General features: G+C 46.1%; 2 protein-coding genes across 3 annotated transcripts in view; both read left to right on the top strand.

Moving 5' to 3' along the window:
• Positions 1-8320, top strand: part of LOC124012664 (syndecan-3-like) — a 53108-nt gene extending 44788 nt beyond the window's left edge. Inside the window, exon 5 of one of the 2 annotated variants that reach the window (XM_046326527.1) lies at positions 6624-8320. In XM_046326527.1, coding sequence (XP_046182483.1) covers positions 6624-6790 — 167 coding nt within the window. In that variant the 3' untranslated portion in view covers positions 6791-8320. Of the gene's footprint in view, positions 1-5892; positions 6042-6623 lie in introns of those variants that run through there. The other variant, XM_046326528.1, reaches the window with a different exon arrangement.
• Positions 8321-10628: 2308 nt separating this feature from the next.
• Positions 10629-24092, top strand: LOC124012663 (actin cytoskeleton-regulatory complex protein pan1-like). The gene is made up of 9 exons (XM_046326526.1): positions 10629-10917; positions 19448-20088; positions 20256-20418; positions 20803-20909; positions 21059-21186; positions 21972-22096; positions 22191-22461; positions 22992-23308; positions 23477-24092. Exons 1-9 carry the CDS (start codon positions 10884-10886, stop codon positions 23881-23883), a joined length of 2193 nt encoding a protein of 730 aa, XP_046182482.1. The 5' UTR covers positions 10629-10883; the 3' UTR covers positions 23884-24092.
• The last annotated feature ends 3408 nt before the right edge of the window (positions 24093-27500 follow it).

Genomic DNA, 27500 nt, shown 5'->3' with positions numbered 1-27500 from the left:
CTCTCTCTTTCCCTCTACTAGTATGTCTCACTCCTCTCTCTTCCTCTACTAGTATGTCTCACTCCTCTCTTTCCCTCTACTAGTATGTCTCACTCCTCTCTCTCTTTCCCTCTACTAGTATGTCTCACTCCTCTCTCTCTTTCCCTCTACTAGTATGTCTCACTCCTCTCTCTCTGTCCCTCTACTAGTATGCCTCACTCCTCTCTCTCTTTCCCTCTACTAGTATGTCTCACTCCTTCTCTCTCTGTCCCTCTACTAGTATGTCTCACTCCTCTCTCTCTTTCCCTCTACTGGTATGTCTCACTCCTTCTCTCACTTTCCCTCTACTGGTATGTCTCACTCCTCTCTCTCTTTCCCTCTACTAGTATGTCTCACTCCTCTCTCTCTTTCCCTCTACTAGTATGTCTCACTCCTCTCTTTCCCTCTACTAGTATGTCTCACTCCTCTCTTTCCCTCTACTAGTATGTCTCACTCCTCTCTTTCCCTCTACTAGTATGTCTCACTCCTCTCTCTCTTTCCCTCTACTAGTATGTCTCACTCCTCTCTCTCTTCCCTCTACTAGTATGTCTCACTCCTCTCTCTCTGTCCCTCTACTAGTATGTCTCACTCCTCTCTCTCTTTCCCTCTACTAGTATGTCTCACTCCTTCTCTCTCTGTCCCTCTACTAGTATGTCTCACTCCTCTCTCTCTTTCCCTCTACTGGTATGTCTCACTCCTTCTCTCACTTTCCCTCTACTGGTATGTCTCACTCCTCTCTCTCTTTCCCTCTACTAGTATGTCTCACTCCTCTCTCTCTTTCCCTCTACTAGTATGTCTCACTCCTCTCTTTCCCTCTACTAGTATGTCTCACTCCTCTCTTTCCCTCTACTAGTATGTCTCTCTCCTCTCTCTCTGTCCCTCTACTAGTATGTCTCACTCCTCTCTCTCTGTCCCTCTACTAGTATGTCTCACTCCTCTCTCTCTGTCCCTCTACTAGTATGTCTCACTCCTTCTCTCTCTGTCCCTCTACTAGTATGTCTCACTCCTCTCTCTCTTTCCCTCTACTAGTATGTCTCACTCCTCTCTCTCTTTCCCTCTACTAGTATGTCTCACTCCTCTCTCTCTTTCCCTCTACTAGCATATCTCACTCCTCTCTCTTTTCCCTCTACTAGTATGTCTCACTCCCTCTCTCTTTCCCTCTACTAGTATGTCTCACTCCTCTCTCTTTTCCCTCTACTAGTATGTCTCACTCCTCTCTCTCTTTCCCTCTACTAGTATGTCTCACTCCTCTCTCTCTTTCCCTCTACTAGTATGTCTCACTCCTCTCTCTCTTTCCCTCTACTAGCATATCTCACTCCTCTCTCTTTCCCTCTACTAGTATGTCTCACTCCTCTCTCTTTCCCTCTACTAGTATGTCTCACTCCTCTCTCTCTTTCCCTCTACTAGTATGTCTCACTCCTCTCTTTCCCTCTACTAGTATGTCTCACTCCTCTCTTTCCCTCTACTAGTATGTCTCTCTCCTCTCTCTCTGTCCCTCTACTAGTATGTCTCACTCCTCTCTCTCTGTCCCTCTACTAGTATGTCTCACTCCTCTCTCTCTGTCCCTCTACTAGTATGTCTCACTCCTTCTCTCTCTGTCCCTCTACTAGTATGTCTCACTCCTCTCTCTCTTTCCCTCTACTAGTATGTCTCACTCCTCTCTCTCTTTCCCTCTACTAGCATATCTCACTCCTCTCTCTTTCCCTCTACTAGTATGTCTCACTCCTCTCTCTTTCCCTCTACTAGTATGTCTCACTCCTCTCTCTTTCCCTCTACTAGTATGTCTCACTCCTCTCTCTCTGTCCCTCTACTAGTATGTCTCACTCCTCTCTCTCTTTCCCTCTACTAGTATGTCTCACTCCTCTCTCTTTCCCTCTACTAGTATATCTCACTCCTCTCTTTTTCCTCTACTAGTATATCTCACTCCCCTCTCTCTTTCCCTGTACTAGTATATCTCACTCCTCTCTGTTTCCCTCTACTAGTATATCTCACTCCTCTCTCTTTCCCTCTACTAGTAGGTCTCACTCCTTCTCTCTCTTTCCCTCTACTAGTAGGTCTCACTCCTTCTCTCTCTTTCCCTCTACTAGTATGTCTCACTCCCCTCTCTCTTTCCCTCTACTAGTATGTCTCACTCCTCTCTCTCTGTCCCTCTACTAGTATGTCTCACCCCTTCTCTCTCTGTCCCTCTACTAGTATGTCTCACTCCTCTCTCTCTTTCCCTCTACTGGTATGTCTCACTCCTTCTCTCACTTTCCCTCTACTGGTATGTCTCACTCTCTCTTTTCCCTCTACTAGTATGTCTCACTCCTCTCTCTCTTTCCCTCTACTAGTATGTCTCACTCCTCTCTTTCCCCCTACTAGTATGTCTCACTCCTCTCTTTCCCCCTACTAGTATGTCTCACTCCTCTCTTTCCCTCTACTAGTATGTCTCACTCCTCTCTCTCTTTCCCTCTACTAGTATGTCTCACTCCTCTCTCTCTGTCCCTCTACTAGTATGTCTCACTCCTCTCTCTCTGTCCCTCTACTAGTATGTCTCACTCCTCTCTCTCTGTCCCTCTACTAGTATGTCTCACTCCTCTCTCTCTTCCCTCTACTAGTATGTCTCACTCCTCTCTTTCCCTCTACTAGTATGTCTCACTCCTCTCTTTCCCTCTACTAGTATGTCTCACTCCTCTCTCTTTCCTCTACTAGTATGTCTCACTCTCTCTCTCTGTCCCTCTACTAGTATGTCTCACTCCTCTCTCTCTGTCCCTCTACTAGTATGTCTCACTCCTCTCTCTCTTTCCCTCTACTAGTATGTCTCACTCCTCTCTCTCTTTCCCTCTACTAGCATATCTCACTCCTCTCTCTTTCCCTCTACTAGTATGTCTCACTCCTCTCTCTTTCCCTCTACTAGTATGTCTCACTCCTCTCTCTTTCCCTCTACTAGTATGTCTCACTCCTCTCTCTCTGTCCCTCTACTAGTATGTCTCACTCCTCTCTCTCTTTCCCTCTACTAGTATGTCTCACTCCTCTCTCTCTTTCCCTCTACTAGTATATCTCACTCCTCTCTCTTTCCCTCTACTAGTATATCTCACTCCCCTCTCTCTTTCCCTGTACTAGTATATCTCACTCCTCTCTGTTTCCCTCTACTAGTATATCTCACTCCTCTCTCTTTCCCTCTACTAGTAGGTCTCACTCCTTCTCTCTCTTTCCCTCTACTAGTAGGTCTCACTCCTTCTCTCTCTTTCCCTCTACTAGTATATCTCACTCCCCTCTCTCTTTCCCTCTACTAGTATGTCTCACTCCTCTCTCTCTGTCCCTCTACTAGTATGTCTCACCCCTTCTCTCTCTGTCCCTCTACTAGTATGTCTCACTCCTCTCTCTCTTTCCCTCTACTGGTATGTCTCACTCCTTCTCTCACTTTCCCTCTACTGGTATGTCTCACTCCTCTCTCTCTTTCCCTCTACTAGTATGTCTCACTCCTCTCTCTTTTCCCTCTACTAGTATGTCTCACTCCTCTCTTTCCCCTACTAGTATGTCTCCTCTTTCCCTCTACTAGTATGTCTCACTCCTCTCTTTCCCTCTACTAGTATGTCTCACTCCTCTCTCTCTTCCCTCTACTAGTATGTCTCACTCCTCTCTCTCTGTCCCTCTACTAGTATGTCTCACTCCTCTCTCTCTCTACTAGTCCCTCTACTAGTATGTCTCACTCCTCTCTCTCTGTCCCTCTACTAGTATGTCTCACTCCTCTCTCTCTTTCCCTCTACTAGTATGTCTCACTCCTCTCTTTCCCTCTACTAGTATGTCTCACTCCTCTCTTTCCCTCTACTAGTATGTCTCACTCCTCTCTTTCCCTCTACTAGTATGTCTCACTCCTCTCTCTCTGTCCCTCTACTAGTATGTCTCACTCCTCTCTCTCTTTCCCTCTACTAGTATGTCTCACTCCTTCTCTCTCTGTCCCTCTACTAGTATGTCTCACTCCTCTCTCTCTTTCCCTCTACTGGTATGTCTCACTCCTTCTCTCACTTTCCCTCTACTGGTATGTCTCACTCCTCTCTCTCTTTCCCTCTACTAGTATGTCTCACTCCTCTCTCTCTTTCCCTCTACTAGTATGTCTCACTCCTCTCTTTCCCTCTACTAGTATGTCTCACTCCTCTCTTTCCCTCTACTAGTATGTCTCACTCCTCTCTCTCTGTCCCTCTACTAGTATGTCTCACTCTCTCTCTCTGTCCCTCTACTAGTATGTCTCACTCCTCTCTCTCTGTCCTCTACTAGTATGTCTCACTCCTCTCTCTGTCCCTCTACTAGTATGTCTCACTCCTCTCTCTCTACTAGTATCCCTCTACTTATGTCTCTACTCCTCTCTCTCTTTCCCTCTACTAGTATGTCTCACTCCTCTCTCTTTCCCTCTACTAGTATGTCTCACTCCTCTCTCTTTCCCTCTACTAGTATGTCTCACTCCTCTCTCTTTCCTTTCCCTCCCTCTACTAGTATGTCTCACTCTCTCTCTTTCCCTCTACTAGTATGTCTCACTTCTCTTTCCTCTACTAGTATGTCTCACTCCTTTCCCTCTAGTATGTCTCACTCCTTCCCCCTCTACTAGTATGTCTCACTCCTCTCTCTCTTCCCTCTACTAGTATGTCTCACTCCTCTCCTCTACCCTACTAGTATGTCTCACTCCTCTCTTTCCCTCTACTAGTATGTCTCACTCCTCTCTTTTCCCTCTACTAGTATGTCTCACTCCTCTCTCTCTTTCCCTCTACTAGTATGTCTCACTCCTCTCTCTTTCCCTCTACTAGTATGTCCACTCCTCTCTCTCTTTCCCTCTACTAGTATGTCTCACCCTCTCTCTTGTCCCTCTACTAGTATGTCTCACTCCTCTCTCTTTCTCTACTAGTCCCTCTCTCTCTCTTTCCCTCTACTAGTATGTCTCACTCCTCTCTCTCTACTTCCCTCTACTAGTATGTCTCACTCCTCTCTCTTTCCCTCTACTAGTATGTCTCACTCCTGTCCCTCTACTAGTATGTCTCACTCCTCTCTCTCTTTCCCTCTACTGGTATGTCTCACTCCTTCTCTCACTTTCCCTCTACTGGTATGTCTCACTCCTCTCTCTCTTTCCCTCTACTAGTATGTCTCACTCCTCTCTCTCTTTCCCTCTACTAGTATGTCTCACTCCTCTCTCTCTTTCCCTCTACTAGTATGTCTCACTCCTCTCTTTCCCTCTACTAGTATGTCTCACTCCTCTCTCTCTGTCCCTCTACTAGTATGTCTCACTCCTCTCTCTCTGTCCCTCTACTAGTATGTCTCACTCCTCTCTCTCTGTCCCTCTACTAGTATGTCTCACTCCTTCTCTCTCTGTCCCTCTACTAGTATGTCTCACTCCTCTCTCTCTTTCCCTCTACTAGTATGTCTCACTCCTCTCTCTCTGTCCCTCTACTAGTATGTCTCACTCATTCTCTCTCTTTCCCTCTACTAGTATGTCTCACTCATTCTCTCTCTTTCCCTCTACTAGTATGTCTCACTCATTCTCTCTCTGTCCCTCTACTAGTATGTCTCACTCATTCTCTCTCTGTCCCTCTACTAGTATGTCTCACTCATTCTCTCTCTGTCCCTCTACTAGTATGTCTCACTCATTCTCTCTCTTTCCCTCTACTAGTATGTCTCACTCATTCTCTCTCTGTCCCTCTACTAGTATGTCTCACTCATTCTCTCTCTTTCCCTCTACTAGTATGTCTCACTCCTCTCTCTCTTTCCCTCTACTAGTATGTCTCACTCATTCTCTCTCTTTCCCTCTACTAGTATGTCTCACTCATTCTCTCTCTATCTCTCCGTATTCTTCTGACGGGTGTAGCTTTTGTCTTTATTCTGATTGGCTGTCTGTGTCTCCCCCAGCCATTCTGATTGCTTGCCTGCTGGCGGTGGTTTTCGCTGACTTCGTGGTGATCGGTAAAGAGCAGGAGTCAAAGCAGGCTAACTGTGTCCTTAGTGTGTCTGTGCGCTGGACACATGCTGTTAGTGTGTTGTAGTATGTAGGAACAGTAGCCTACACATGATAGCGTGTACTATGTAGATACTATGTAGATACACACAGCTTGGGGTATAATAGATGATCATGACGGATGTCAGTACATATGTTCGCATTGCCTGCAGTGCTTAAAGTGGTACTTGAAGATGCCGTTACTCACTAAACTCATTTCATTTACAATACCGGGGTCATTTTATTATATTTGAATCTATTTAGATTCCATATTCTCCAGAAGACATATAGAAGCAGTAGACAATTAGAGACACCAGTGGTCTGTATACCAGTGGTCTGTATACCAGTGGTCTGTATACCAGTGGTCTGTATACCAGTGGTCTGTATACCAGTGGTCTGTATACCAGTGGTCTGTATACCAGTGGTCAGCGCTAGCCCACTTCAACCACTTGCATGGCATTAGTGTATGTGTCTCTGTTCTTTACATGTTCGGAATCTTTTGTCCTATTCAGAATTAGTTCTACATTGTTTGACCATATGTCTCTCTCTCTCTCTGTTTCCCCCTTCCTCTTACTTTCTCCCTTCCTCCCACTCTGTCCCTCCCTCCCTGTCCCTACCATCCCTTCCTCTATCTCTCCGTCAACAGCGGTGATAGTGGGGGGCGTGGTGGGGGCCCTGTTTGCAGCGTTCCTGGTCATGCTGCTGGTGTACAGGATGAAGAAGAAAGATGAAGGCAGCTACACACTGGAGGAACCCAAGCAAGCCACCGTCACCTACCAGAAAGCTGACAAACAGGAGGAGTTCTACGCATAACACACACACACACAGAGAGATGCTTATCACTCCAGCTCCCTTCCTGTCCTGTCGCTTCCCATCTCCTTCCCATCTTTCTCCCGTATCTTCCTCCCTCTCTTCTCTCCTATGTTCCTGTCCTCCATGTCAGTTGTTACTGAGAGTGCCCGTCTCTCCACGGACTCAAACATTTCTTTAAAAAAATATAAATACACTTTTAAAAAAATAACAAAATAAATATATCAGCTGGAAAAAAATATATAAAAATGTGACACAATATTTCTTTTTTTAAGTAAATGTTGTTATTGATATTATATGATTATTGTTCTGATGATGTAATGAACGGATTCTTTTGTAAAAACACAAGCTCTTATCCGGTGTTCTAGCACAATACTCTAGTGTCTGTTCCACGGAGCGAATGAGCCAAGTGAAAGAGGGATGGGGGAGAAGGGACAGAGACAGAGGAGGAAAGAGTGTCATCTGATTGGCCACACAGACACTGGGGTCAAAGGTTAGAGGAAAGGTCTCTATTGTAGTGCCTTCCATTGCCCTGGTGCTCTCTCTCTCTCACACACACACACACACACACACACACACACACACACACACACACACACACACACACACACACACGGCTTGGACCCCTCTCTCTGTGCTTGGCCAATCAGAGTAGGGGAACCCTCCCACAACGCTCTGACAACCTCAGGACAACCTTGTGGCAGCATTCACTGGTAGTTAGCAAGGGATTCTAACCAGGGATATAGTGTTAAATAAAATGGTGGGTAAACAAACCGCTGGGGTAACATAAACATTAGCTAATGCTAAAAACACTACCTGATGGTAGTAGTTGTGTAAACACTGTTCACCAAGTGAAGGGGTGTTTAAACAACAGATTACGAGTGTTTACCCTCCTCAACATCCCTGGGTTGTATTCATTAGGCACCAAACAAAGAAAACGGACTGAAACAGAGGACTACCTGGTCTAATAAGAAATGCACATTTCCGTATTCCATTGCAAAATGTTTTACAACGTTTTCCATTGTGTGTCAATGAATACGACCCTGGTGCTGAATGCTAACACAGGGCTAGCGGCCTGGTTTGCTCCTTTACGCTGTACAAAGGTGATTAGTTCTATGGATAGTAATAATAACCAATAATATATCAATGTTCTGGACTGGTTGGTAAATAATAGTAATAATGAAAATAATACTCGAATGAACGAAAGGATGTGTATTTAGCGGTTTCAAAAGTTTATATGTAAATATCATTGGTTGAAATACTTTTTCTGTCGTTGCCACTAACCAGTCGCATGATCACCATTTCTATATCACGTCAATCTGTGGAGCTGTGCTCTCAACACACACACACCACACACACTCACAAGTACGCACTCACACACTTAAGCAAATATACACACGCCGTACATGCAAGCATGCGCTCACAAGCTCAAACACACACACACAAATATATCACTTGCGCTTCATTGACTAAATATATATATATATATATATATATATAAATCATATCACTCACTCAACATATTATCATTATCCTCATCACACAAGCTGGTTTCAGTACATTATTAATAAGTGACTGATCAGTTGCTGGTTGGTTAGTTTGGTTCGTTGTGTAAAGGCACCAGCATGTATCCATCCAATCCCCTGCATGCTCTTTCTTTCTCTTCTACCATTGGCTGTCTATTTGGGGGTGGGCTGGTCTTTGGGACTGTGAGGGAGGGGCTTACGATGCTGAACGTGGCTCTTCAAGTAGAAGTTGTCCATCAGTAGGTGTGGGGACAGGAGTTAAGGTGGGGACAGGAGTTGAAGTGGGGGCAGTGGGTGGGGACAGGAGTTAAGGTGGGGACAGGAGTTGAAGTGGGGGCTGTGGGTAGGTGTGGGGACAGGAGTTGAAGTGGGGGCAGTGGGTGGGGACAGGAGTTGAAGTGGGGGCTGTGGGTAGGTGTGGGGACAGGAGTTGAGTTGGAGGCTGTGCTTTCTATCTAAGATTGTAACAATAACCAACACACGAGTACGACTGGACTAGTAGCTTCTAATATATTCAGTACTGTAGAACAACTGCATGGGAGTCAAACTATACTAGTCTGTGTGTGTGTGTGTGTGTTCTGAGAGGAATGTACTGTGGGCAGGTGTGTATTTGACCTGCTCCAGCAGTTCTGACGCTCTTCCATAGTCAGGTAGTCACACCTGTACCCCTGTGTGTGTGTGTGTGTGTGTGTGTGTGTGTGTGTGTGTGTGTGTGTGTGTGTGTGTGTGTGTGTGTGTGTGTGTGTGTGTGTGTGTGTGTGTGTGTGTGTGTGTGTGTGTGTGTGTGTGTGTGTGTGTGTGTGTGTCACCTGTTCACTGCTGAATGTGGGGCTAGTCTGCTTTTTCACACACAATCTGTCACTCACGGTCTGTTTGTCTGTAGCAGGACTGACTGACATCACACTTCACAGACAGAACTGACCTGAACTGTCTTTTCTAAACTTACCTTCCAACTGTTAACATGTGTTTGTACCCATATAAGTCTGCATAGCCAAATAATAGAGAGAGAGAGTGTGAGCGAGCGTGTGTGTGTGTGTGTGTGTGTGTGTGTGTGTGTGTGTGTGTGTGTGTGTGTGTGTGTGTGTGTGTGTGTGTGTGTGTGTGTGTGTGTGTGCAAAGTTGGTGGAAGGCCACACCACACTGTGTTTGCTGTTACCCATCCTGTTTTTATACATTTGCATTTTTTAAGGCTGTTTCTGTCATTGGCTGCTGAGCGCCGGGAGGCGGACCTCTGCGCCACGGCCCTGCCACTAATTTGCCACTCTGTTCCAAATAAAAGACCTCATTGGTTAACACACTGTCGTCTGTGATTTTATTGGCTGAGGGTGTGGGGGTGGAACATGAGGGGACTAATGGTTTTGAGAGCTCTGTATAGTGCAGATAAAATAGAAAATAACATATAGAACTGACAAACATATCGCTCTGACACAATAAATCTCAAATCATTAACCTCTACCTCCTAGTGCCTAAACATTTGAGTAGATCTGAGTGGAATTGAATAGTGTAGGTAGGTATTATTCTAGACAGACACTCCTTCAGTCTACACCAATCCAATGCTTTTAAATCCTAGAGAAGGAGTGTAAGTGTGTACTGTACATTTCAGGGAGAAGCAGGGGGAGAATGGGAGGGTTTAACATGTCATACATGGATGGAGTGACGCTGGCTGGGTGATGGTGTGACACTCTGCCCTCTGGTGTTTGACTATGGTGTTACATCGCAGTGGCCACATACCTCCCTGACGCTACAGAATCTACTGGTCTGATTCACTGGCGAAGGGGAGAGAAGGGAGATATATTGGGGTTGCTGCTAGTACTTGCTGTACTTGATTATTTGTGAATCATGTAACAGTATATTATAGAGATGTGAAGGGAATGAAGTGGAGCTGGATAGCCAGTTACAGTCAATGGAGCTGAGCTCACTGTTGTGGGTGATATATTACTAGCACAAATCAATTATTGTAGGCTTACCATATTTGCACTTTACAGCTGTAGAACTGAACCCCCATATGAGTAACACATTTCATCATAAACCTGCCATAAGGTCCCTGCATACCCCCTAGATAAAATTACGAATATATCTGTTAGACTCATGGCTATTGCCTTGAATGCCACCAAACGTTTGAAGGGTGTCTCTGAATTGATAAAGGAACTGGCCTGCCATATCAGTCTAGATTTTTTATTTAAATTTTACAATAATGATCTGAATTGAATTTTGTTTTCATATTATGGAGCTAGTTCATACATAGCATTACCACAACAAGGGTGCTGGAATTTACACCACACTCGTGTAGTAGTGTAGGTCCCTAGGCCCACGGCGGTCTGTTCTCAGGTGTTCTGATCAGTGGAATCTCCCTACTCGGTTCTGTTCGGATCGTTGAGGACTCTCATTGGCTGATTCAGCTCAACCGCTACATGTGATTGTTCTGTCTTCAACTTGCTAATTTGTCAATCAACCTTATCACGTCTCGAAACGGTGCAAACTCATGCATCAATTCCAAAAAAAGCGTGTTTGACTTTATCGGTAAATAAATTGCTAGTTTCGAGTTTGATGCTCGTGAAAGCAGGTTCGTTATGGATGACATGCGTGAGGCAGCGGATGATTACGGTGAGGAAGAAATTAACTCATTACCTTGCAGTCGTTTAATTAATTGATTCATTGTTCAAACAGTAATTAACTCGGCCTTTAACTAATAGGTTAACTCTCCCGTTGTTTCACAGAAGAACAGTATCTAAGTAGTTAGACGTTTTGCTCAAGTGAATTTGACCTAGCTAACAAACAGCCTAACTTTGTTTTGTTGGGCAGTTTTAATAAGAAACAGGCTGCGACTGTTTAAAGGCCTTATACTTTAGAAAGCTAACGTTAGCAATTAGGGATGGATCGAAATGTAGGCTACATAATGAGTGACGTTAGGCTATCTGGATGAAACTATGGGAAGGTCATGTTTTTTTTCAATGCATTTTTATTTATTTAACTAGGCAAGTCAGTTAAGAACATCTTATTTACAATGACAGCTTACCAAAAGGCATCATGCGGGGCCGGGATATATACACACATATATATATATATATACAAAACACACATCACGACGAGACACCACAACACTACATAAAGAGAGACCAAAGACAACAATACATAATGGCAGCAACACATGACAACACCACGGTAGCAGCACAAAACATGGCAGACAACACATGACAACACCACGGTAGCAGCACAAAACATGACAACACCACGGTAGCAGCACAAAACATGGCAGACAACACATGACAACACCACGGTAGCAGCACAAAACATGGCAGACAACACATGACAACACCACGGTAGCAGCACAAAATATGGCAGACAACACATGACAACACCACGGTAGCAGCACAAAACATGGCAGACAACACATGACAACACCACGGTAGCAGCACAAAACATGGCAGACAACACATGACAACACCACGGTAGCAGCACAATACATGGCAGACAACACATGACAACACCACGGTAGCAGCACAAAACATGGCAGACAACACATGACAACACCACGGTAGCAGCACAAAACATGGCAGACAACACATGACAACACCACGGTAGCAGCACAAAACATGGCAGACAACACATGACAACACCACGGTAGCAGCACAAAACATGGCAGACAACAGCACAAAGGACAAGAAGTTCGGGACACCAACAATACATCACGTGAAGCAGCCACTAGTGTCAGTAAGAATATTCACCATGGAAATAAACCTGTTCAGTTTGAGTGTTTTTAGTTTTTTTCCAGCTCGCTCCAGACGCTAGCTGCTTCGAACTGAAAAGAGAAGCGACCCAGGGATGTGTGTGCTTTAGGGACCTTTAACAGAATGTGACTGGCAGAACGGGTGGAGGATGAGGGTTGCATTAGGCATCACAGATAGGGCCTAAGAGGGTTTTTATAAATTAGTCAAGGGGAGGGTTTAGTGTGTATATATATATATATATATCTAGTGTAGGGGAGGGTCATGTAATTGATTACATTTATATATATCGACTTGTGCCTGATGCTGCCACTCATCTCTGATTATCAGCTGGGTGTGCAATACGAAGTGCATGCTTGGAGAGTCACAGAGCAAAGGTATATTTCTAAGATAACTGATGGGATGGTGTAAATACAGCTAAGCTGCATCACACACTGCAATGGCTGCTCCAACCCTAAGCCCCTGCCTGCTCTGCTCTTGCTGATCAAAAACTTTTTTTGTATGCTTCCTAACCAATGGCTGTACTGTGTAGGTCTCTGGTGGCAGTTCAGGAGGAGAGTCAAAGGCTTCTTACAAAAATATTATTTGATTAGGCTTAGTCCATCTTGCATGTAGTAACCTATAGCCCAGTGGTCACCAACTGCGCGATTGCCTGGTCGATCTTCAAGTCATTAGCCTACATGAGATTTCATAACTTGCAAAACCATAGCCAGAGAGAGAGACTGTCAAAGTATACTGCAAAGAGCTGCTGTTTTTACCAGTCAGTTCATGTCGGCACTGTCAACACTGTTTTTACCAGTCAGTTCATGTCGGCACTGTCAACACTGTTTTTACCAGTCAGTTCATGTCGGCACTGTCAACACTGTTTTTACCAGTCAGTTCATGTCGGCACTGTCAACACTGTTTTTACCAGCCAGTTCATGTCGGCACTGTCAACACTGTTTTTACCAGCCAGTTCATGTCGGCACTGTCAACACTGTTTTTACCAGCCAGTTCATGTCGGCACTGTCAACACTGTTTTTACCAGCCAGTTCATGTCGGCACTGTCAACACTGTTTTTACCAGCCAGTTCATGTCGGCACTGTCAACACTGTTTTTACCAGCCAGTTCATGTCGGCACTGTCAACACTGTTTTTACCAGCCAGTTCATGTCGGCACTGTCAACACTGTTTTTACCAGCCAGTTCATGTCAACACTGTCAACACTGTTTTTACCAGCCAGTTCATGTCGGCACTGTCAACACTGTTTTTACCAGCCAGTTCATGTCGGCACTGTCAACACTGTTTTTACCAGCCAGTTCATGTCGGCACTGTCAACACTGTTTTTACCAGCCAGTTCATGTCGGCACTGTCAACACTGTTTTTACCAGCCAGTTCATGTCGGCACTGTCAACACTGTTTTTACCAGCCAGTTCATGTCGGCACTGTCAACACTGTTTTTACCAGCCAGTTCATGTCGGCACTGTCAACACTGTTTTTACCAGCCAGTTCATGTCGGCACTGTCAACACTGTTTTTACCAGCCAGTTCATGTCGGCACTGTCAACACTGTTTTTACCAGCCAGTTCATGTCGGCACTGTCAACACTGTTTTTACCAGCCAGTTTTTACCAGCCAGTTCGGCACTGTCAACACTGTTTTTACCAGCCAGTTCATGTCGGCACTGTCAACACTGTTTTTACCAGCCAGTTCATGTCGGCACTGTCAACACTGTTTTTACCAGCCAGTTCATGTCGGCACTGTCAACACTGTTTTTACCAGCCAGTTCATGTCGGCACTGTCAACACTGTTTTTACCAGCCAGTTCATGTCGGCACTGTCAACACTGTTTTTTTACCAGCCAGTTCATGTCGGCACTGTCAACACTGTTTTTACCAGCCAGTTCATGTCGGCACTGTCAACACTGTTTTTACCAGTCAGTTCATGTCGGTCACTGTCAACACTGTTTTTTTTTACCAGCCAGTTCATGTCGGCACTGTCAACACTGTTTTTACCAGCCAGTTCATGTCGGCACTGTCAACACTGTTTTTACCAGCCAGTTCATGTCGGCACTGTCAACACTGTTTTTACCAGCCAGTTCATGTCGGCACTGTCAACACTGTTTTTACCAGCCAGTTCATGTCGGCACTGTCAACACTGTTTTTACCAGCCAGTTCATGTCGGCACTGTCAACACTGTTTTTACCAGTCAGTTCATGTCGGCACTGTCAACACTGTTTTTACCAGTCAGTTCATGTCGGCACTGTCAACACTGTTTTTACCAGTCAGTTCATGTTTTTACCAGGTTCACTGTCAACACTGTTTTTACCAGCCAGTTCATGTCGGCACTGTCAACACTGTTTTTACCAGCCAGTTCATGTCGGCACTGTCAACACTGTTTTTACCAGTCAGTTCATGTCGGCACTGTCAACACTGTTTTTACCAGTCAGTTCATGTCGGCACTGTCAACACTGTTTTTACCAGTCAGTTCATGTCGGCACTGTCAACACTGTTTTTACCAGTCAGTTCATGTCGGCACTGTCAACACTGTTTTTACCAGTCAGTTCATGTCGGCACTGTCAACACTGTTTTTACCAGCCAGTTCATGTCGGCACTGTCAACACTGTTTTTACCAGTCAGTTCATGTCGGCACTGTCAACACTGTTTTTACCAGCCAGTTCATGTCGGCACTGTCAACACTGTTTTTACCAGTCAGTTCATGTCGGCACTGTCAACACTGTTTTTACCAGTCAGTTCATGTCGGCACTGTCAACACTGTTTTTGTTCAACACTATTACAAAACGTAAAGCGCTTCTCCCTACTTCCACTTGCGCTGCATCTGCAATGAATGAGTAGCCAAGTGTATTGATAGCCCTGTATTCTTTCTTCAATTCTTCTATTTATTAGCAGTTTGTCGTGACAATTTTAATATTGAGGAATATTTCACTTTCTCTGATCATAGGAACATTAATTTGTGCATGAGGCAGATGTGGTGCGACTTCGAGATTTGCAATCAGGTGGAAGACTGTGTCTCTCTGGTCAGTCTCATCGGAGGAAAGGAAGGAGAGAGCAGTGACTGTGAGAGACGGACCCTCTGCTGCTATCTCTCCCTCTGCTGAGACTAATGCCGTGTTCGAAACAACAGGAAACTCTGAGGTCTCCAACTTCAAGACAACTGGGAACTCTGGGAATAAAATGAGGTCAGACTGGGGAAAAACATTTTCAATGGTCTTCCAAGTCGGAAACACGGGCATTTTTCTAGAGCGCCGACTTTCCCACCTGAAGTTCACTGAAGTTGTGATTTGATATAGTTTTTTTTCAGAGCTCCAAGTTGTCTTGAAAGAACCATGACCATCAAATGCATGTACCATCAGTCCAGTAAAAATAAAAAAAGCAAATATATATATTATTTTGATGGTACATGCTTATCAAAACTTGAGTTTTGAAATCTAATATGGTCTGAGAAGAAGAATATTTTCAGGCCAGGCATATAGCCAATATGCTGTGATAATGTATTAGGCCTACTGCACAAACCTCATTCCTGTTTTTATTAGGTTAATGCATAAAAAATGTAAGTCATGTTTAAAAAAAATTCTGAGCAGTAGATCTCTGCTTGCTTTTTGTGATCTTGACTCAGAAAAGGTTGGCGATTTAAAAAAATATATATTATCCTTTTTTTCTCCCCAATTTCGGTATCTAATTGGTAGTTAGTCTTGTCTCATCGCTGCAACTCCTGTACGGACTCAGGAGAGGCGAAGGCCAAGAGCTGTGCATCCTCTAAAACACAACCCTGCCACGCCCCAATGCGTCTTGACACAATGCCCACTTAACCCGGAGGCCAGCCGCACCAATGTGTCGTGGAGGAAATACCGTACACCTGCCGACCATGTCAGCGTGCATTGTGCCTGGCCCGCCACAGGAGTCGCTAGTGCGCGATGGGACAAGGACATCCCTGCCGGCCAAACCCTCCCCTAACCCAGACAACGTTGGCCCAATTGTGTGCCATGGGTCTCCTGGTTGCGGCAGGCTGTGACTGGACTCGAACCCAGAATCTCTAGTGGCAGACCACTGCGCCACTCGGGAGGCCCAGCTTACTACTACTATAATGTATTAGAGTTATTGACCTCACAATAAGCCAGATTTGAGTAATTTACATTGTGGTGCTGAAACTTAAAGCTGCGGCACAATCAATCGGAAATGGACAGCTCATGGTGCTGAATGTAGGAAAATTCAAGTAGGCATTATTCATTTCAACATCTTCATTTGAATTAGACTAACAACAACAGGGCTTTGTGTTGGAGCCTATTTCTTCCTATTTAAGTAAGAGGTAGAATGTCCTGTTTGACAGACTACATTAGGCTATAGGCTGCTATATCCATCCATGCACTCTTTAAATAGCCTACCTCTGTGTCAGTGAAGGGCTGTTAAGTTAAAACCAAGACTCCAACTGAGGGGTTATGAGAGGGTAGGCTATGCCATATGCCTACTTTTTATTTAAGAAAACTGTAAAAAGCACAGCACTTTGGTACATGATGCTTAATCAATCAATCAAATGTATTTATAAAGCCCTTTTTACATCAGCAGATGTAAACAGCAAGCAATGCAGATGTAGAAGCACGTAGGCATGGAAAAACTCTCTAGAATGGCAGGAATCTATGAAGAAACCTACAGAGGAACCAGGCTCAGAGGGGTGGCCTGTCCTCTTCTGGCTGTGCCCGGTAGAGATTATAAGACTACATGGCCATTAAAGCCAGATCGTTCTTCAAGATGTTCAAACATTCATAGATGACCAGCAGGGTCAAATAATAATCACAGTGGTTGTAGAGGGTTCAACAGGTCAGGAGTAAATGTCAGTTTGCTTTTCATAGCCGAGCAGTCAGAGGTCGAGATAGCAGGTATGGTAGAGAGAGAGAGTCGAAAACAGCAGGTCCGGGACAAGGTAGCACGTCCGGTGAACAGGTCAGGGTTCCATAGCCGCAGGCAGAACAGTTGAAACTGGATTAGCAGCACAAGCAGGTGGACTGGGGACAGCAAGGAGTCATCAGGCCAGGTAGTCCTGAGGCATGGTCGTAGGGCTATGGTCCTCCGGGAGGGGAGAGAGAGAGAATTAGGTAGCATACTTAAATTCACACAGGACACCAGATAAGACAGGATAATGACACCAGCTATAACAGACTGACCCTATCCCCCTGACACATAAACTATTGTAGCATAGATACTGGAGACTGAGACAGGGGTGGATCTGGGGACATTGGACCCGTCCGACAATACCCCCAGACAGGGCCAACCAGGCAGGATATAACTCCATCCACTTTGCCAAAGACATACCAACTTACTACCCTGAGACAAGGCTGAGTATACCCACGAAGATCTCCTCCACCACACGAGCCAGAGGGGGCGCAAAACCGGATAGGAACATCCCATCAGTGTCTCCTCCTTGGGACGGCATGGAAGAGCACCAGTAAGACAGTGACTCAACCCCCGTAACGGGGTTAGAGGCAGAGAATCCCAGTGGAGCCGGCCAGGCAGAGACAGCAAGGGCAGTTCGTCGCTTCAGTGCCTTGCCGTTCACCTTCGCACCCCTGGGCCAGACTAAACTTAATCATAGGACCTACTGAAGAGATGAGTCTTAAGTAAAGACTTAAAGTTTGGGACTGTGGCTGTCTCTCACATTGATAGGCAGATCATTCCATAAAATTAGCTCTATAGGATAAAGCCCTGCCTCCAGCTATTTGCTTAGAAATTAGGGTTTACAATCTCTCCAAAAGAATGTGGTGATCGATGGTGTCAAAAGCAGCACTACGGTCTAGGAGCACGAGAACCGATGCAGAGCCTTGGTCTGACGCCATTAAAAGGTAATTTACCACCTTCACAAGTGCAGTCTCAGTGCTATGATGGGGTCTAAAACCAGACTGAAGTGTTTCGTATGCATTATTTGTCTTCAGGAAGGCAGTGTTGCTGTGCAACAGCTTTTTCAAAACATTTTGAGAGGAATGGGAGATTCTATATAGGTTGATCGTTTGGCTTTTCCAAAACATTTTGAGAGGAATGGGAGATTTGATATAGGTTGATCGTTTGGCTTTTCCAAAACATTTTGAGAGGAATGGGAGATTCGATATAGGTTGATCGTTTGGCTTTTCCAAAACATTTTGAGAGGAATGGGAGATTCGATAGGTTGATCGTTTGGCTTTTCCAAAACATTTTGAGAGGAATGGGAGATTCGATATAGGTTGATCTTTTGGCTTTACCAAAACATTTTGAGAGGAATAGGAGATTCGATAGGTTGATCGTTTGGCTTTTCCAAAACATTTTGAGAGGAATGGGAGATTCGATATAGGTTGATCGTTTGGCTTTACCAAAACATTTTGAGAGGAATAGGAGATTCGATGTAGGTTGATCGTTTGGCTTTTCCAAAAGAGTCTTTCACTGCCACTTTTAGTGACTTTTTAAAGCTAGAAACAAGCTGTAAAATATCCGGTAAAGACTGACTCCGATGCATATGGGGATATCATTGTTTCGTTTCTTTGACATTCAGAGACTGAGCAACAAGCTGAGGATATATATTTTTTTAACTTTGCTTGGGAAGTAATCTAATTCTGTCACTGTTGAAGCTATTCACTTTCTGTTCAATAGAAGATGTTTAAACCCACACAGCTTTTAGGGGAACACTTGTGACTTTCTGTCATTGAGTGAAGCTATAGAAGAAGAGTAACCAGCAGCCCTGTGTTCTATCAAAATTGCTACGTTGCCATGTAATGCTGACAGGTCGAAAAACAGTTTTCAAAACCACATCTAAGGTGCTGGTCTGTCCAAGAAGTGAGAGTAAATGTTCTCTGCTATCCACTTTGTTTTATTGATTATTGTGGGTATAAGGAAAGGGGGATACTTAGTCAGTTGTACCACTGAATGCATTCAACTGAAATGTGTCTTCCTCATTTAACCCAACCCCTCTGAATCAGAGCGGTACGGGGTATAGGGGGGGGGTCACTTGTTTTTTTTCAAGCATTCAGGGAGGGTTTAGGTCAAATATATTTTGCTGAAGGGAGGGCCATCCATTTTAATTTCAGTGAGGTCCGATTTTCTCCATGTAACCCTTATTATAAATAACATTCACTCCCTCAGCTAACCCAGTTTAGGCTAATTAACAAGCAGGTGAGGCAGCTTGTGACCTCAGCCTACCTGGTCTTTTCATTATAGTCTTTAGAAAACAGAGGAGCACTCTGTCATGTGCTTGTGGAAACTAGGCCCACATGGTGACATCACCTCAATCTAGATTTCTCATTTTACCTGACTAGTCATTACCCAGTGATACTCTGTGTTGAAATTTTGAACTTTTTGCCACTTTGTGCCACTCCATCATGCTATGTCAGTGAGTGTTTTTTAATATTATGACAGTGTTATGTCATGCTAATTCGCTCTGTGTGGCTGTATGCAGACTGCCCAAGCCTCCTGTGTGATGAACAGGAGGATGAAGAGGAGGAGAGTTACCGTGGAGATGATGAGACCAGAGGAGAGGAGGGGGGAGATATAGAAGAATGGGACACTGGAGAAAGAGGAGGAGAGAGAGTGGAGGAGGAAGAAGAGAATGGAGGAGAGATGGAGAAGAATGGAGAGATGGGTGAGGATGGAGTAACAGAAAGAGAAAAGGAGAGTGAGGTGGTAGTTGATTTTGAAGAGGATGGAGGGGAGATGGAGAAGAGACAGTTGAGAAAGAGGATAGGGAGGGCAGAAAAAGAGAAGGAGGAGGAGGCAGTGTTAATTGAGGATAGGAGAGGGAGTGAAGAGGAGATGAAGGACAGAAGAGAGAGAGATGGGAAGGTAGAGGAGGAAAAAAAACAGAAAGGTGTGATGGGGCCTGCTCTGTCTCTTGATCTTGTCGGCGTGACAACTGACCCTGTCGGCATGACGACCACCACTCATGAGGACTCTGGGTACCTGAGCTCTGGGATGGGGTTCTACTGTCCCCCCGGACCGCTCCTATTCCACACCCAGCCTAAACCACACCCCCAACCCCTTCTGCCCAGTGGGGTGAAGCGCCCACATAGTGTCAGCCCCCCTCCCACCCAAAGCCTACAGGTAAGACAGATGGGAGGAGATGACATCATACTGTCAGCAGCGATGTCATTACAATGGTGTCCTGCACAGTGCTCTAAAAAGTTTGCACAACCACTAACCCCTAGATACTTGGAGATGTGAAAGGACTGGATAAATAGAACGAACACACACACACTGCTCCTCCACAGGTAAAGGTGACTCGAGTGTACTCTACTCGCCGTTCGATTGGCTACAGCGCCAGGGGGCGTGGCCAGGTGCTTCCCCTCCCCCTGTTGCCAGCGGTAACCATGGGAGACCCCTCCCTATTGCCCTCCCTGCCCAAGAAGAAGACAAGAACACTCTACAGCACTGGTGAGGAGAGAGAGTGAGTGAATGTGTGTGTGTGTGTGTCCGCTCTGACCTATTTTGTGTGTGTGTGTGTGTGTGTGTGTGTGTGTGTGTGTGTGTGTGTGTGTGTGTGTGTGTGTGTGTGTGTGTGTGTGTGTGTGTGTGTGTGTCCGCTCTGACCTATTGCCTTTGTTTCTGTGTGTGTGTGTGTCCGCTCTGACCTACTGCCTTTGTCTGTGTGTAACCACTGTGTGTAACCTGTGTGTGTCCCTGCTCTGACCTATTGCCTTTGTCTGTGTGTAACCTCTGTGTGTAACGTGTGTGTGTGTCTGCTCTGACCTATTGCCTTTGTCTGTGTGTAACGTGTGTGTGTGTCTGCTCTGACTTATTGCCTTTGTCTATGTGTAGACCAGTTGGAGCAGCTAGAGGGAATGTTCCAGGAGGACCACTACCCAGATGGAGAGAAGAGGAAGGAGATTGCCGCCACGGTGGGCGTCACACCCCAGAGGATCATGGTTAGTACTCTCCAGGAGGAGGGTTTGTCACCTTTGACCTACGTACACTGTTAGGATTGGGGAATAGGATTTGAGGTTTATATTTTGCCTCATTCGCTCTCTACCTTCCTCTGTCACTCCTCTCATCCCTCCCCCTCTCTGTTTGTCAGGTGTGGTTTCAGAACCGTAGGGCCAAGTGGAGGAAGGCCAGTCGTTCTGCAGTGAAGCCAGAACACAAACAGACCTGCAGCCGCCTCCCTGACCCCAACCCTACCTCGCTCCTTGCACCACACCCTAGGTAGGCTCAGACCGCAATATGATAAGATCACCGGTTGCAGACATCCACAATAAAGAACAAAACAGCCATTCTAGAAAATGTGCACCCTCCCTTGAAGCATACCCACTTTGGTTGGGCTGACAGGGTATTGAAGCATACCCACTTTGGTTGGGCTGACAGGGTATTGAAGCATACCCACTTTGGTTGGGCTGACAGGGTCTTGAAGCATACCCACTTTGGTTGGGCTGACAGGGTATTGAAGCATACCCACTTTGGTTGGGCTGACAGGGTATTGAAGCATACCCACTTTGGTTGGGCTGACAGGGTATTGAAGCATACCCACTTTGGTTGGGCTGACAGGGTATTGAAGCATACCCACTTTGGTTGGGCTGACAGGGTATTGAAGCATACCCACTTTGGTTGGGCTGACAGGGTCTTGAAGCATACCCACTTTGGTTGGGCTGACAGGGTATTGAAGCATACCCACTTTGGTTGGGCTGACAGGGTATTGAAGCATACCCACTTTGGTTGGGCTGACAGGGTCTTGAAGCATACCCACTTTGGTTGAGCTGACAGGGTCTTGAAGCATACCCACTTTGGTTGGGCTGACAGGGTCTTGAAGCATACCCACTTTGGTTGGGCTGACAGGGTCTTGAAGCATACCCACTTTGGTTGGGCTGACCGGGTCTTGAAGCATACCCACTTTGGTTGGGCTGACAGGGTCTTGAAGCATACCCACTTTGGTTGGGCTGACAGGGTCTTGAGCTGGCCGCTGAGTTCTGATTATACTAACTCTGTCTCTATAGGGCAGCTGCAGGTCACATCGCCCCCTTCCTCCCTCCTGCTGGTCTCTCTTTACCCCCCCCTCCTACCACCCAGGCACTCCCTTCCTACAGCACCCTGCTAGCCAGCCTCTCATCCAGCCCTACAGGTAGGCTGTCAATCTTTCTTTCCATCCATCAATCGCACTACACAAACAATTGTTGATGTTTGTTAATGTTTGACTATATGTTTGTGGCTCCCAGGCAGGTCAGTAGGAGAGAGAGGGCCACCGTCAGGACCTCAGGGAGGGTCAGTGGAGCACCTACCTCCTATCATGTATAGCCCACCACCTTTACGACGTGCCAGCCTCCCCCTCCTGACTACCTTCCTGAACCCCCCCAACCCTACCCCCAGCCCCAGCCCCACTCCACCAACCCTGCAACCCACCCCAACATCGCCTTTCTTCATGGATGTGTTGGAGCCCCACCCCCCCAACAGAGACACACAGGGACTCACCCTGCAGACGGACTCTGGGTGAGTAATTGAAGGACATTACTTGACGTAGGCTGATTGGGACTCATAAGACATCCATGCCTATGTGTAATGGGAAATATCGAAGATTACTACAGTTAATTTTAGAGTGATTAACACTATGTTTTCCCTGTCTGTAATGCACATTATTTCCAGTGTCCTGGTTGTACAGGTTGATGGTCACTAGACTTGCCACTGAAAGCTATGGGTTGTTCTCATATCGTTTGATGGTGATTGACATCAGAGCTACTGAAGAAACAATGGTTCCTGAACACTGATCCTATAGCAGCTGGAAAAGTCACTGTCTATTGTTTTGTCTTCCTACAAGCCTCTCAGGCTGATGTTTAGAGATCATTTGGTTCTGTCAGATTAATATAGAAGTTCCTTCTCACAGAATGCACGTTAGACCTTTTCTGTGCTGGAGGTGTCTCCCCGTTGCAACTTGTAATTAAACCAGATTGATTTCTTATTATTTTCTATATCTGTGACTGCTCATCCCCTTTACGTTATGTGTGTGTGTGTGTCGTCCTCAGTTCTCTGTTTGACTACAGCAGTGATCTCCTGTCCAGCAGCAGCAGCTCAGTGAAGATTGATCCTCAGCACTACCTTACCTCCAGCCACCAGGGTGGTGCTACTGTCTCCTACCAGCCCCAGGCCTCCCGCCTGGCCTACCTCACCCCCTCCCCCTACCTCAACCCAAACCCCCCTGAGGGGAGCGCCCCTCCCCCCTCCTACCTCACCTTTGGTCCAGGGGGTGGGCCCGGGGTAGTGACCTATGCAGCTGGAGGCCACACCTACTTCCAGGCACAGACAGGAGGGGGACAGATCCTACTGCAGTCTGGGATACACGGTGAGTCACTGTCGGGATACCACCTAGACACACACACCAAATTTGAGATTGGACAGTAGAGTCAGTGTGTGTGTGTGTGTGTGTGTGTGTGTGTGTGTGTGTGTGTGTGTGTGTGTGTGTGTGTGTGTGTGTGTGTGTGTGTGTGTGTGTGTGTGTGTGTGTGTCTAGGTGGTATCACAGCCTACCAGTCGTACCCGTGGGATCAGCTCTACAGCCACCCAGCAGTCATCCAGCAGCGTAACCAGTGTTCCCAGTTTACTACCACCTCACTGGGGGGCCGAGACCACCCAACCTCCTCCTCCTACCTGCCACCCACTTACTATCCCCGCTCTCACACACACTCCCAGAGACCCTCACACACTCTCACACACACCTCTACCCAGGCCCAGGTCCTGCCCCCAGTTTCTATCCTGCAACACCCCCACCCCAGAGGGGTCAGCGCCCCCCAGCCCAGAGTCCCCACACCACCCTTGGCCCTCCTGGATCCCCCCACCTGTGTGAAGGCTGAGAATGAGAGCCCTCCCCATATACACAGCAGCCACTTCCATTGTGACTTCTCACCCATACTCTTTTGACAGACCTGGGGGTTGTTATTCCTGTCTTCATATCTTGCTTAGTTAAATAAAGGTTAAGTAAAAAAATAAAACATCTGTGTGTGTTTTCTGTATGTTGTTTATGTGAGTATGAATGTATATGTGCCTACGTGTGTGACTGATATATTATGAGGCTCATTATTGAGACAGACGGTTCTGTTCAGGTTGTTGGACTGTAATAAAGGCATGTTACTTACCATTGATCTGTCTGGTTGCTTTAGTGTGTGTGTGTGTGTTTCTGTCCATATAGTGGATTTGTTTGTACACTGATTTCCAGTACTCATGCCGTTCCACCAGAGAGTGCCATTTCCCTGTGTGTGTGGGGTGGCGTTGCTACCATACAATAGAAAGTGCTCCTTATCCAATCCTCTGCGAGCTACCTGAAGGGCCTACCTGGCAGGGCGTGGACTAGCTGGGGTCTCCTTGCCTTTGTGTCGCTGAATGTGTATTTGATGTACAGTATGGATGACACTCCCATCCCACAGTGACAGCTCCATCTTTCTCTCTTCTCTCTAAGGCTGGGGGAGGATAAGGCTGGGGGGAGGATAAGGCTGGGGGGTGGATAAGGCTGGGAGGAGGATAAGGCGGGGGAGGATAAGGCTGGAGGGAGGATAAGGCCGGGGAGAATAAGGCTGGGGTTGAGGGGAGGCTAGGGGAGGATAAGGCTAAAGTTGAGGAGAAGACTAGGGGAAGATGGGGGAGGATAAGGCTAGGGTTAAGGGGGATGATAAGGCTGGGGGAGTATAAGGCTGGAGGGAGGAGAAGACGGGGGAGGATAAGGCTGGGGGGACGATAATGCTGGGGGAGGACAAGGGTTGAGGAGAAAGCTGGGGGGAGGATAAGGCTGGGGGAAGGATAAGGGTTGAGAAGACTAGGGGGAGGACAAGGCTAGGGTTGAGGAGAGGGCTAAGGGGAGGATGAGGCTGGGGAGAGGATAAGGGTTGAGGAGAGGACGGGGGAGGATAAGGTTGGGGGGAGGATAAGGTTTGAGGAGAAGACGGGGAGGGTAAGACTAGGGTTAAGGGGGAGGCTAGGAGGAGGATAAGGCTGGGGGAGGATAAGGGTTGAGAAGACGGGGGAGGGTAAGGCTAGGGTTGAGGGGAAAGCTAGGAGGAGGATAAGGATAGAGGAGAGGGCTAGGGGGAGGATAAGGCTAGGGGAGGATAAGGGTTTAGGAGAAGACGGGGAGGATAAGGCTAGGGTTGAGGGGAAGGCTAGGGGAGTATAAGGCTAGGGTTGAGGGGAAGGCTAGGGGAGTATAAGGCTAGGGTTGAGGGGAAGGCTAGGGGGAGTATAAGGCTAGGGTTGAGGGGAAGGCTAGGGGTGTATAAGGCTAGGGTTGAGGGGAAGGCTAGGGGGAGTATAAGGCTAGGGGAGTATAAGGCTAGGGTTGAGGGGAAGGCTAGGGGAGTATAAGGCTAGGGTTGAGGGGAAGGCTAGGGGGAGTATAAGGCTAGGGGGAGTATAAGGCTAGGGTTGAGGGGAAGGCTAGGGGAGTATAAGGCTAGGGGGAGTATAAGGCTAGGGTTGAGTATAAGGCTAGGGGGAGTATAAGGCTAGGGTTGAGGGGAAGGCTAGGGGGAGTATAAGGCTAGGGTTGAGGGGAAGGCTAGGGGGAGTATAAGGCTAGGGGAGTATAAGGCTAGGGTTGAGGGGAAGGCTAGGGGAGTATAAGGCTAGGGGGTGTATAAGGCTAGGGTTGAGGGGAAGGCTAGGGGGAGTATAAGGCTAGGGTTGAGGGGAAGGCTAGGGGGAGTATAAGGCTAGGGTTGAGGGGAAGGCTAGGGGGAGTATAAGGCTAGGGTTGAGGGGAAGGCTGGAGGGAGAATAAGGGTTGAGGAGAAGACTAGGGGAGGATAAGGCTGGGGGACAATAAGGGTTGAGGAGAAGATTAGGGGGAGTATAAGGGTTGAGGAGAAGACTGGGGGAGGATAAGGCCAGGGTCTCAGGGAAGGCTAGGGGGAGGATAAGGCTGGGGGAGGATAAGGCTAGGGAGAGGATAAGACTAGGGGGAGGATAAGGAAGGAAAGGAGCTGTGTGTGTGAGAACACAGATGTTGGTTATGAAGAAAAAAAATCTGGCCAACGAGCTGTTACTGTCGGCTGGAGAAGCTCAGCGCACACACTATATACCTGTACTAGACTAAATCACACATTATATACCTGTACTACACTAAATCACACACTATATACCTGTACTACACTAAATCACACTATATACCTGTAATACACTAAATCACACACTATATACCTGTACTACACTAAATCACACACTATATACCTGTACTACACTAAATCACACACTATATACCTGTACTACACTAAATCACACATTATATACCTGTACTACACTAAATCACACACTATATACCTGTACTACACTAAATCACACACTATATACCTGTACTACACTAAATCACACATTATATACCTGTACTACACTAAATCACACACTATATACCTGTACTACACTAAATCACACACTATATACCTGTACTACACTAAATCACACACTATATATACCTGTACTACACTAAATCACACACTATATACCTGTACTACACTAAATCACACACTATATACCTGTACTACACTAAATCACACACTATATACCTGACCTACACTAAATCACACACTATATACCTGTACTACACTAAATCACACACTATATACCTGTACTACACTAAATCGCACACTATATATACCTGTACTACACTAAATCACACACTATATACCTGTACTACACTAAATCACACACTATATACCTGTACTACACTAAATCACACACACTATATACCTGTACTACACTAAATCACACACTATATATACCTGTACTACACTAAATCACACACTATATACCTGTACTACACTAAATCACACACACTATATACCTGTACTACACTAAATCGCACACTATATATACCTGTACTACACTAAATCACACACTATATACCTGTACTACACTAAATCACACACTATATACCTGTACTACACTAAATCACACACTATATACCTGTACTACACTAAATCACACACACTATATACCTGTACTACACTAAATCACACACTATATATTATCAATCAGGCAAGTCAGGCTATAGTCTGTGTAGGCAACAACATTTGTTGACAAACTTACCTGCTGCACAATTTACATATATATGGGTTTATTAATACACTTGTTGGCAAGTTATAACTGGCCAACAAGTGGCCTTGCTCACAAAACCAATAGCTGATGAGTCCATTGTGGCACTTTCCATGTGTTGAAAATGAATACAACAGGCCTATTCTCATCTCAACAATCAGGCAATACAATACTGTTTTCCTGACATACAAAACTCACTTTTGGCTGACTGCACATTTGGACTTTTCCTTGGCATTTTATTTGTCATTTGGAATGAGTTTTCTCCCCACGCCCCTCCTCCCAACAGTTGCCTGACCAAGTGTTTTGTCCACCAACTGGTCTTCATTCAATCACATATTATAAGCTAGTGATACCGCATCAAAACGTAATTATGCAACATGGATTAACCACACAGCTTTACAACCCCCCATTCCACCGTTTAATGCACGACACGGGGGGAGAAAAACTCAATCTGTCTA

This window comes from Oncorhynchus gorbuscha, linkage group LG24 (genome assembly GCF_021184085.1).
Source record: "Oncorhynchus gorbuscha isolate QuinsamMale2020 ecotype Even-year linkage group LG24, OgorEven_v1.0, whole genome shotgun sequence".
NCBI lineage: Eukaryota > Metazoa > Chordata > Actinopteri > Salmoniformes > Salmonidae > Oncorhynchus > Oncorhynchus gorbuscha.
This window is presented reverse-complemented; position numbering and strand designations above follow the sequence as displayed.

Coding starts and splice junctions, on each gene's coding strand:
- LOC124012663 (XM_046326526.1), top strand. CDS start 10,884: ATGGATGACATGCGTGAGGCAGCGGATGATTACG. Junction 10,918..19,447: donor TGAGGCAGCGGATGATTACG/GTGAGGAAGAAA, acceptor GGCTGTATGCAG/ACTGCCCAAGCCTCCTGTGT. Junction 22,097..22,190: donor CCTCTCATCCAGCCCTACAG/GTAGGCTGTCAA, acceptor TGTGGCTCCCAG/GCAGGTCAGTAGGAGAGAGA.